Raw genomic sequence first — 12,636 nt, forward strand, 5'->3', positions numbered from 1 at the left:
TTGCCAACCCTGTTCTAAACAGCTGCTGTCATTTAGTCAAATAAGGAACATGTTTACAGATAGGTGAATATGCATATCCTACCCACATAAAATCTTCTAAATTTTCAGACTTTTGATCTAAAGGCAAGTAAATCATAATAGTTATTCCAACTGTCACAATCTAAAGATTCCTCTTTGTAGCAGGCACCCAAACAAATACCTTTTCACTTTCTGTATCAAGTGCAGATGTAGCTTCATCCAGCAGTAGAACTTGAGGCTGACGTATAAGAGCTCGAGCAATGGCTATCCTCTGCTTCTGACCACCAGAGAGCTGAGTTCCTTTGTCTCCTACACGGGTATTATATTTCTAAATACAATAAATAAAGATTCAAATACTGAACTATCAAGTTGTATTGCCTTGCCAGGTTTATCTGAGAGATCCCTAAAATGAGTTTAATTTGGATTAGAAGTTCATGGATTGACTGACTCTTTATTAAAGATCTTTTTTCTCCCAAGTGTTTGATAAGCAGGGAGTAATAAAAACCCCAATTTAAGACATTTTAACCATCTTGATTAAAAGCACTTTCCTATCTCAACAGATTAGGTTTCATTTGCTTACTTATTTTGATGTCCTAAATCTCATTTTCTACATGTCCATGAAGACTTCTAAGGAAAGAAGTAGAACAGATAAAACTTCATGACTAATTCACAGTAAATAAGGCGGAGGAAATGAACACTTTAAGATTTTTGTATTTTAGAGAAGTATGAAAATGAACAATTTTCATAGGTAATTTTCAGTTCCGAGTAGAAAACAAAAAGTTTAAAAACTTACATTTGGTAGAGAGTCAATGAAGGAATGGATGTTGGCTGCTTTTGATACACTGACAATCTCTTCATGTGACACCTCTCTGCTGTTATCTCCATATGCAATATTCTCAGCAATAGTGCAGTCAAACAGAATTGGTTCTTGTGAGACTATACCAATCTGAGCTCTAAGCCACTGAATATTTAAAGCCTTTGTATTTTGGTCATCTAGCAGCTTTAAAAAAAAGCAAGAAACCATGCATTTCAGAGGCACAGAAATTAAGGTAACGTTGCAGTTTTGAGATTGATTCTGCATATTTGTTTTCATGGTCATGTCAATCCTTACAACTGGGACAGTTAAACCTTATAGCAGTTCTGATTTTAGTGCTCACGTACCCCTGTCACTCCTCCCAATAGCACCTGAATGATCTGAGAACTGGCTACAAAATACAGGGTGATGCCCTTTGATTCCACCAAACCTCCAGGTGCCTCCTGAAAGTCAAGGTTTCATTAGGACTCTGATAAAGCAGGGTAGGTGGGCAAGGAGTGTGGATATGTAGAGCCCATCTTGCTCCATATGAAGCCAACCTTCATGTTAGGGTAGGCATCTTGCATTTAAATTGTACCTGCTTGGAGTGGTGAATTACAGTATTACTTGAAATTCTCTTTTATATTTAGCCTTATTTAACCATTGCTTACATTTTTGTACAGCCTGATTATTTCAACCTGTTTGTATCAGCTGGCTTTGAGCTGTTCTCACAGCTCATAGCTTTCAACTTCCTCATATGTTTTCTTTCCTTTAAAAAAAAAAAAACAACACTGAGAAATTTTTCTAAACAATGGTAATAGCCTTGTTACCAGCTCAAATTAACTGAACTTGGCACTAATCAGCCAAATCAGATGGATGAAATGATTGAATATATTAATGAAAGGTGATAAGGAAACCAATGGACAATGCCCAGATTAAGACACCAGTAAAGGACCAAATTAGGATGTGTGCATGTAATGAGTCTGTTAAGCAAAGGAATATGCTGACAGGATAAAACATGGACTGTATGGAAACCAATCAATGGTACCCGGAAGCAGAGAGTCACCAGATGAGTGAAGTTGAAGAAAAGCATAAAAGAGGGGACAGCAAGAAAGATCACCACAAATCTAGCCTTCAAACACCTGTCTAGATTTTGTCAGCCATAAATATTTCCTACTTATGCACCCTTTAACTTTTAAAGACTAATTTGGACACCTTCCTGTGGGAGTAAAGTAACATCTGGAATGACTGTGTGTTCTCTCTCTCTGTATATAGAAACCAAGGTAACTTTTGTTATATCAATAAATTCAGACTTTTGTTGAAGTGATACGTTTTCAAATTTCATGTCCATTTAAGGGTTAATTGGGCTTTAAATGATCCCTTAGCACCATCTGATAGACAGTGGTGCTAACATTCATTCTTTCTTCAAGTGTCATCTGCATATTACTTTTCAGTCTTCCTTGTGAATAGGATCTTACCAATGAGCAGCAGGACTCGGGAGTCCTACTGCATAAGGACTGAAGTACCACCCTACCAAATGGAATGTCTAATCCCTACACTGGGTTTAAAGCATAGTGTTTTATAAATGTATACTGAGTTCTTTATAGCAAAGATTTACATCTCAGACATTAGAATAGGCTTAAGGCATGCTTGGGGAGGTAAGGTAACCTTAGCATGGCACAGGAGTTTTTTTTCCCCCATTCATCATCTAACTTACCTAGCTAGTCTGACTTTACTATTATCCATACATGAAACAGAGGTTGGGAAATTTATTAAATTCTTGAATTCTGTCTAGATAGTAGCCTAGAGATATACTCTAGGTACTAAGCTATGATTTAGATTCCTCTTTGTGACTGTGATCAAGGAAGAGAACTGGCCAATTTATCATTCATTTGATGTGGATGTCAGGCACTAGCTTAGGGTAGAAACCTAGGGTGAGGGCAAAGCAGAACCATCATCTTTGCAAACTCTAATGGAAGGGTGCTTTGTCATTAGAGTATGTAATTCATTCAGCCAGTGGGCTGAAGTTATGGCTACCTTGAAAGCTGTTTTGAAACCAAATGGGACGGTAAGTATAGATGTAGAGGCTCAAACAGAGTTCATGAGCCAAGTTGGATTTAACAGAGATCTGATAGAACTGATTCCTTCACTTTTAGCCTTGGCAAGTTTTTTTCATAATTTTTTACGATGTCCAGTGCAAAGACAGACACATGAACATGGCATACTAAAAAACTGCTGTCAACTTTTCTCTTTTTTTTTTTTTATAGAAAGGATACAAACAGGCCTGAAACTTTCAAAAGGAATAAGTATTCCACAGTTACTTGAACTAATGCTTGTGGAGAAAGTCCAGGTTGGTTATGTAATTACTTCACAAATCTAGTCCACTTGATTTCATTACACTGTCTAGTTAATTGTTTTCTTGCATCATGTAATACCTGCTGCACCCCTCAAGAACAAGAGATTTTTCAAAATCCATTGAAGTCCAATAACCTATGCTATCAGGTACAGTAATGCTGAATCAGGATAGTAAGTCTTGCTTTCTTCTGGGAATGACAAACCTTGAAGTCCATACAGCCCTTGGGGAAAGGTCTGCAGTATATTTGTACCATCATCACCTTGGCCATTAAGATCATTTTGGTGTCAACATGTTTTAGTATTTTTATCCTCTGAATAAGTGTAGAGGAGAAAGCATAACAGACCTACTCCCAGTTAAAAAGAAAAGCATCTGATATGGACAAACTCTCTGTGCCTGCTCTAGAATAGGATTGGAGATGCTTGGTATTGTCTCATGGCAAAAAGATCTGTTTCCAAAAACTTCTACAGGTAGATGTTAAAGTCTTTAACTATTGTCTTTATTGAAAACTGATACATTTCTACTTAGGTGATCACTAAACCAGTCCTGGACAACCTTTTTGGCAGGTGTGCCATAAGGTAAAGCCCCAACCAACCCTCAAGTGCTGCTCTGGATCCCATCCCCAGAGGCATACCTAACAACATTTGTACCCTGTGGCACTGGAATGGAGGTGTGGGTGTCAAGGGGGGGCCAGGCTCTGGCCACAGAACAGGGGCAGGACACTGCTGCAAGAAACATCACAGCAAAGAGTGAGGTTACCCTTTCCCCGCTCCTTTAACCATTGTACTAGTGAGAACCCAAAGCTCTGAATTCAGTGGTGGCTTCAGGAGCAGGGAAAGGTTAACCTGGCTTTTGGTGGTAATACCTGAAGCCATCCTTTGCAGCAGCATCCCATACCTGCCTGTTCTACTTCGTTGGAGTTTTGAGCCCCCACCCCTCCATTCCAGAACCCCTGAGTGCAAATGTTATCAGGTATGCCTCTGGGAGCAGGAATCAAAGCAGTACTCAAGGTTTACACCTCAGTGCCAGGTTCTTCTGCCTTCAGATTATCCATGAAACTGCAGACTGAACTCAGTCTAATCACTACCTAAGTATATTAACTATAAAACATTTTTTCTAAATGTTAAGAATTAGCTAAATGTATAGTATCTTGCTATGTTAATTACTGCTAATAAAATGATAAAGTAGATTTTTTTTAAAAAGGAACTTCAACTTCATGTTTTCTTCTGTTGCCCCATGTGCATAGATGAAGCTCCCAGTGAAAAAATTCATGAACCCATGTCCTTGTCCAAATCCCTCTTGATATTGCTTCATTGTTTCCATCTGCTCCTATATACCTGTACCTGGTTGTTTTCTCATCCTTCAACCTTAGGTTAAGGTCTCTGAGGAAGCACAATATCATTGCTTCATTTATGCACCTTTCAGAGGTGAATTTAATTCCTGACTAGACTTCCTAATAATATAAATCAAGGTCTAATTCAAATGAGTTGGTGGGCTGCAAGTGTTTAATAGAAGTGATAATTTTAACTCTTTCATTACTGAAACTGATAGAGCAGTATAATTTTTCTACCAGGAGAACAAGCTTGGGAGAATTCTCCCAAATTATTTGAATGTGTATACAGCCTGTTGCATTTGCAAAGAGAGTTAAACTGGTTTAATTATATAGGTGGAATTTTCCCATTAGTCAAGATAAGACTAGTACCATATAGATGTTGGTGTTATATAAATAATAAATTATAGTCTTCTATTAGATGTAGACAAATGTATATTGCCCCATAAGGCTACTGGCAAACATTTAAAGCAGAGAAATGCTCAGAAGCTTAATGAATTAAAGACAAAATATTTGTATAAAATCTTTGTATAAAGCCATCATTCAGGAGTGAAGTGAAACCACTGGTTCCTCCCGACTCTCACCATCCAAAGCGTCTAACCCCCTACCTCCCCTTTACCTTCGGTCCAAGCCAGCCAGATCTGTCCCTGCTATAGCCTGAGGCACTGAGTACAGCTCCAAGCAAGCCCTGTAGCAATGGTGCAGGGCTGGCATTAGTGTCACAAGGCTTGGCTGGAGTACTTGCTCCCTACTGCAGTGAGGATGAAGCCTGCCAGCACAAGGTAAGGAGGAATGTAGCAGAGGAGAAGCAATGTTGGGGGGGCGGGGGGAATGGGACAGCAGGGGCTGGAGAGGGAAGAGTGGGTGGAATAGGGATTGAAAAACCTAGAGAAACCACTCCTATATTTCCTTTATCTTCAAAAATGTTACAAATTTTACTGTTATATATACACTAACAAGAATAGAATGTTTTATCATTTAATTGTAAGTTGCATTCTCATAAGGAACTACTTACCATTTCTCCATCAAGAGGATCATAGAATCTCTCAATCAATTGAACAACAGTGCTCTTCCCACAGCCACTGCTGCCTACAAGAGCCAGGGTCTGTCCTTTTTCTACCTTAATATTCAAACCTTGAAGCACTTTGACCTCCGGTCGAGTTGGATAGTTAAACATCACCTCTTTGCTTGTTATGGTGCCATCAAATATTTCCTATAATTGAAATAGTAACATCTGATTAATCTGTAGAAGTCAGACTATAAACAATATAAAAGGCTCCACATAGAAAAGAGCTCCACCTCATTCTTCTTCAACTGATAGCTGTCCTAGTGACTTAAATTTTGCACAGGTCTGTCCCTTTGTGATGTTAACAAATTAAAATACAACGCAGAAAATGGTCAAAACTTCCATTATATCTGCTTCATATAAATCTTACATAAAACCAGATTTTTTAAAATGAATAAAACACTTGAGGAAAGAATGGATAATAGGTAAAAATCAAGAAGAATGTAGTTACCTTTCATTTTGGATGACTACAATTTAATGGCCCAAAGATTAGTAAACAGATGGTATAAGTGGTGGGGGTGGAAATCAAAGTCATGACATTAATTATGGGAATAAGCAATATTCTCTGTAACACAGTGTTCAGCTTACAGGCTTGAGTCCTTCCTTACTGTAACCATCTATTAAGGGTACCCTTTCAAACAGCATGAACATATGAGCTGCTGACATCTTGGCTTTGGCGTAGTCTGGAGTAAATGAACTGCTCTGTCCTAGTGCCATTGCACCAAATACAACAGCTGAAAACACCCTGTCAATACAAGCCAGGAGAGAGAAATAATAAGAATAATGTATGGAGGCAGGGGCCTACGCATTTTTTTTTAGTTGGAGCTGCTGAATACAGTTTTAATGAGTTTTGTATCAAGAATAATGTCCATTTTAATTAAATGAAAGAAGCTTCTGTTTAATATTCAGTACTTTCTCAATTTTTTTTTCCAGGGGAAACAAGAAAAGAGGAGCTAAAGCCATTCCTTGAACTCTCTAGTCATCTATACCCACAGGAATAACAGCTGGATTCTAGTCCTTGTTCTAGCCCTGTCTCTCTCTGCAATGTACGAAAAACCGTATCACTTTTCTATGATTCAAGATCCCCAGGCATGAGAGTTGAGTAATTATATTTATGAAAGCCGTCAAGATCTATGGATGAAAACTAGTGGTTTGACACTTGGATTCATTTTGTTCTATTTCAAATTAGACCCACCTGACCCTTGATCATTGTTGTGCTAATGCTTGTAATTTATTTTGGCAAGGGTACAACAATATTTTGTAATTGTGTAATCAGAAGATTCCAGAATCTAGACTTTTAAAACAAATCTCATGAACATTTTTTAAAAGCAAATTTCTAGCCTGCCCCCTCCCCCCCCCGACAGGCTGCATAAACCCCTATAGGCACCCTGAGAAAAGGCTTCCTGCAGAGTATTGTGTTCATGTGCACTTCAATGAAACTCCAGCTGTCCAGCTTATTTCCAAGAGGGAGCTTTGCAAAGCAGTCAGAACATTTATTTACAAATTTCATGGACAGGTGTTTTCATCTGAATTTATGGACAGTGGACAATCCTGTTATTCTGACAGTAAGTGTCTGCTATTATGTGCCTATACAGCAGCTAGTACAAATGAGGCTCCAGTCTCATTTGGGGCATCAGTCTGGTGGCCAAGTAGTTAAGGTGCCTTGCTTCTGGAGGCATGAATTCAAATGGTGCTCTGGACTCATGCCAAAGCCTTCCATGAGCTATGCAAAGACATCTGGTTATCAGGTTAGGGTGTCAAAGAACTGGAAATAATGCTGGTCACATCACTCCTTTGTCTGCTGCTGGCTAAGCACATAGTATGCTTTAACCACACAAATCCAATGGGCTATTAGACTTAGTGGACCTCTCTCTCATTCCAAGTTGTTCCTAAGATACTCATACGGACAACCCCCACTTAACACTCAGTTTTTCAGGAACCAGCTAAGAGGGCTAAGTGAAACCGAAACTATTTGACAACCCAAGATGGCAACTGCAATAGTTTTTAATGACCCAAGATGGCAACCACGAGCATCATAAAAAGACTCATTGAGCACTAAGTGAAATCAGGTATCAATTTAAAATTAGCATTAGAGTGAAATAGCACTAAGTGAAACAGCATTAAGCAGGGGTTTCCTGTAGTCTTAAGCAGCATGCACAACATGATCATACTGCCCATCAGACAATCCCATTACTTGGGAATAGTCTTAGACTGTGCTCATTGTAGGTCTGTATGTCCTGGCTATGCAGACTTTTTCTGTATGACCTCTTTAAAATATCTATTCAAAGTGTTAAAAAGCCCATCCCAGCTCTTAAGTTCATATCTGGATTGCTACTTCTTTTACCTTATCTTAATAAATAGAATCTTGCCCTACTCATATCCATCCATAATGCTATTACAAAATATTTAACTCAGTGCTTTGACCACTTCACCCAAGTCGATGCAGCTTTTCACTGGTTCTTTCTTATTAGCATATGCTACTATGCAGCACATCAAGTATATGCTATTGGTCATTGTTTTCAAGGCATTTTACATTCTACCAATCATCTGTCATGGGCTGTTGAGTAGTCAGTCTCTCGACAGTCAATCACACCAGCCATCATTGCTCACTTATTAGGGACATGGACAAAAGTAGATTAGCTGCTTAAGAAGAGAGTTAAGTAGCCATGACTTGGACCCTGCTACACTTCTACCACTACACTCAAGCACAGGTAACAATTATAGTGTAACAGTTGCTGTACCATCCCAAGAACAGCTCCCCGCCCCTTTTTAATTTACACCAAGTGTGCATTTGTACCTACCTCAGATTTGCAAGCCAATATATTCATAATTACTCCCATGCTGCCCCTTACGCCCAAGAATTCCCTGTAAGCATCCACAAGCCTACCTCATTGTTCTCTTTCAAATCCCTCCTTACCATTTTTCTTAGTTGTGAAGCCTATATAAGCTTGACATGGTTATGCTGCTTATATGCAGAGAATACCAGCACAAATCAATATAGCAGTGATTCTCAAGTAGGAGGATCTGGTGTACAAACACCTAGACCTCCACATGATTCGCAAGCTCAACCCAAAGATTTCAACTAGGAGTCCACAGTGTCAAAGGCATTCTGACCTGTTCTTGTTCATGTTCTTTCCAAAAGAAATTGCTGTATGATTTTTCCCAAAAAAAGGCAAAACTCAAAACTGGCATTTTCCAAGGGGTACCTTGAGCCTAATGAGCAATATGGGACAGGGACCACCTTTTTGTTTTAAGTTCATGCAGCATCTTGCAACTGGGAATACTAGTTCCTAAGCCATGTTTCATGAGTTCAGAATATGCTCTCTACCCCCTCACAGTTAGAACAAGATAGGACAGGGACCGATAATAGGACAACTCAAACAGTAAGATAGGTCAAAGTAAGCTAACACATCTTACTATTATTAATGCAGGATACTGCAGGCAAGGAAATTTAATTCAATTTTGAACCACTTAACCCATAATAAGCACAGAATCCTTAAGCCAGTGTCTATCTGAAATAGAGTTGAGTATGCTCTGAGGCCTGTTACATTTCCCTATCATATGAAAGGCAGAGAGAAACTAAGGATGTCAGGTAATCATTTCTTCCTTCTTCCTTCCTTTCTTGTTAGTCTCTTAGAAAAGAGTGTAGGGAATGAATGCTACTGCTACAGCTCTGTTAAAATCCAATTGAGCTTTGTTGCCACCTTGTATCACCTACAGAGCACAAAAATTGTCTGCCCCACATTTTGATACTATTTCCTTTATTTACCACAATGCAGGGCTACTGATTTCAAGAGAACTACATAAGTATAACTGAGGGAAGACAAAATATAAATCTGTTGTTTGAGAGCTGTAATAAATTTGATAGGGGAGTGGAAGAAAAATGTGCCTGTTTTCTCATAGCTACTTTGGAGGCCCATGACACCTGTAGCAATATAAAAGAAACTTTCCCTGTGGGGACAAAAAAATTTGCAGTAAATACTTACAAATACACATCTGTAGCATCCATGTGTCCATTTATCACTAAATAGGCACCAAACCGAAAGCAACCAGCATAGGTAAAGTAAAGAAGGGCTTGTGACAGTCCAAAACTAAATCCAAAGATGTGTGCCTTCTTCACAGAATTTCTGTAACAGAATTATTTTTATTTGATATTTGTCATTAATATTTCAAAGGAGTTGCCAAGTGACCTTTGCTTCAACTGCTTTCATTGGAAATTGTAGATACTTGGTTCTTTAAGATAAGGTAAAATAGCCCCTGGTGTTCTGCAGTGCTATTCCCAAAGAGAATACAGTTCTTTTGTAGCTTAACCTCTCAGCCTGAAATAATTTATCACAAGATGGGAGGAAGAAATCCCAAGGCCTGTAGTCCCAAACATGGCTAACAGTTTCAAATACCATATTATTAGTCTCCAAAGACTGTCCTAAAATTACTGATTTTACTCGAATAGATTACCCTTATAAGACAACCCACCTAGTAGTTAGATTCTATATATGGAAAATGTAGAAATATGCTAGAATTATCCAGGTACAGAACCTAATTACTGGAAGTTTGCCTTGAATTTGCCCCCCTCCAACTGGAGGAATTTGGAGTCTACTCCTTAAGCACTTACCTAAGCAAAATACCACTAGTTTAATAAGAGATTTGCCCAAATACATACTACAAAAGTAATATTTTAGCTGGTAGAACCACATACTTCATTAATTAAATAGCAAAATTGGGTCAAATTTTTTTGACAAAAGAGGAACTTACTAGGAATCATCTACTCTGAAATTAACAACAATCACTAAAAAGTTTTGGATTGCAAATGGGGGGGGGCATATTCTCAGATTCAGTGTTATTTAAGATGTTGCTGCTAACCCCCTTTAATCCAATACTAATTCAAAATGCAGGGACTTGGGTTCAGTTCCTTCCTAAACCTGATATTGTTCTGTTTTGCATACTGCTTTTCATACTTGCATACTACTCCCCTGGTCCTCCAACTCCCACTCCTAATAACATGTGGGTTCAGATCTGCTCACCTTTTGGGTAGATGCTCTAATCCAGTGGAGGCCAACCTTTTTCTTTTTTTCTTTTTTTTTTTTTGATAGGCATGTCAAAAGGCAAGTCGACACCCTCCGAGTATCACTCCAATGCCCTTCTCTGCTTAATCTGTCACTTTGTTTTCTGCTCCCTCCCCAGTCTGCTGCATGCTACATAGAGGCTTTGGATCTTATTGCTACTCATTAATAGGCACATATCAACTTGTCTTGTGTGCAAATCTAGTCCTTTACTTGCTTTTGCTTTTCTTACAAATGTGTGAAGCTGACCCTGAATAAAATTTCAGTTTTATTGGACTTATTAAAAATGTCACCATTTCTGGTTTGAACATTTAAAAAATTGAGTTCAATCCAAACATTAAAAGCCAAACAAAAGCAACCAAACATTCATACACCCTTACACCCAGTTGTGAGTTACTTTTATGAGAAAACATTTTATAGAAATAAAACCTCCAAGATAAGGTATTATAGTAGACTAAACTAGTATTACCATGGAAAGGTTGTTTAAATGAGATTTCTTTCCAAGAACAGAAATGATATATTTGCTATTGATTAGTTTCTGAAGCAAAAGTTATTACATGTTTTCAGGTAATAAAATAATAAATTGGAGTAGAAAGTTTTGTAATACAACAACAAATAAATACTATTCCAGTCTGTTTGTGAAACTTGACTTAATTCTAAAACCATGAGCAAGCTCAAATTATTTTTTAATTTGTATTTATTACCTGTATGGTCCCTGTAAACTTTGTCCATACATGAACTCGAATTTTCTTTCCCGGGTCAAACTAACCACAGTTCGAATATTTTCTATGGCTTCGGTAGCAATCTGCAACAAGTGTATGCTTCTTAATAGAAAATAAATATTATGCTGCAAACTTTGATTTTTCATAGCAGTTATTCCAAGCTCTGTTTATGTGAATTAGAATTAGAGGCCTAAATTTAAAAAAGGTATTGGTCACTTTGAGCACTCATTCATGGGACCTTACTGTCAGAGGGTGGGTATTCTGTATTCTCTGAAAATAAAGCACCTTTTTATGGTGTCCCAAATTGCCAAACAAAAAAGAGGGGGGCTTGACCCAGCCCCATGGGGGGAAAGGGACATGACTTGGCCCTAACACAGCCCCTTGAGGGAAAAGGGAGCATGGCTGTGGGGGAGAGGGGAAGGAGGCATGGCCCAGCTCCAACCTAGTCCCACAGGTGAAAAAAGGGGCATGGCCCAGCCCCACAAGAAGGGGACATGGCCTGACCCCCAACCCAATCCCACAGGAGAAAGAGGGAGTGGTTTGGCTCCAGTCAGGTACGCGGGGCTTGGGGTTTGGGAATTTGGCAGCAGGGAGGCTGGCTGTATTAATGGCCACTGCTCTAACTTTCCACATCTGTGGAGAGTCCTGCAGGCCACATGCAATGGTTTGGCAGGGTACATTTGGCCCACGTGCAGGAGGCTGAGCACCTCTGTCTATTTTAAAGCAATGCTAGAAATTGCTATTGGCTGCTCCATGGCCAAATTGTATTAGGACAGTTGACAGTCTATTCTGGAGCCAGGTGACTGAATCATTCTCTTGGAAAGTAGGAAAATGTGGCTTTGAGTACTCATAAGCTGGTGAAGGCTTCTACTTCCCACTGAAATGTTCTGACTACTAGGCTACTGAGCAAAACAAGCATTACGATCATTACCCTGTAAATCGCCCCCACCATCCTATGTACAAAAGGGAGAGAGCTGCTTTCAGGTAAGTGTCCTAGTTCATGTAGCTGCTTCCCTTAAGGGTGCTCTGGATGACAGAGACACCTATTGTGCAACCCTGAGTCTGACATCTCTGTTTAAAAGGAAGGGAGTTCAGACATCCTAGTGACTCATATTTCCTACTGGCTTGCTTTTATGTCTCTTGCTCAGCACTATGCTCTGGATCACACTTTTGGGAGGTGGCCAGGTCCTCCCCTTCACTGAGTTGAACTCCCAGGTGCCTAATCATCCATTTTAATTGTTTTTCTGGAGTAAAGTGCCCAGATTTTCAGTGTTGCAAAACCTAAGTGGAGATA

The 12,636-nt window shown here is 39.1% G+C and overlaps 1 protein-coding gene across 1 annotated transcript in view; it reads right to left on the bottom strand.

Moving 5' to 3' along the window:
* Positions 1–12,636, bottom strand: part of ABCB1 (ATP binding cassette subfamily B member 1) — a 72,897-nt gene that overhangs the window by 3,251 nt on the left and 57,010 nt on the right. Inside the window, exons 20-25 of the mRNA XM_019508367.1 lie at positions 11,325–11,425; positions 9,547–9,687; positions 6,149–6,305; positions 5,510–5,707; positions 812–1,018; positions 200–346 (exon numbers count right to left, since the gene is read on the bottom strand). Coding sequence (XP_019363912.1) covers positions 200–346; positions 812–1,018; positions 5,510–5,707; positions 6,149–6,305; positions 9,547–9,687; positions 11,325–11,425 — 951 coding nt within the window. The remainder of the gene's footprint in view (positions 1–199; positions 347–811; positions 1,019–5,509; positions 5,708–6,148; positions 6,306–9,546; positions 9,688–11,324; positions 11,426–12,636) is intronic.

The sequence above is a fragment of the Gavialis gangeticus genome, unplaced genomic scaffold (assembly GCF_001723915.1).
Source record: "Gavialis gangeticus isolate Ggan-Ray unplaced genomic scaffold, GavGan_comp1, whole genome shotgun sequence".
Taxonomy (NCBI): domain Eukaryota; kingdom Metazoa; phylum Chordata; order Crocodylia; family Gavialidae; genus Gavialis; species Gavialis gangeticus.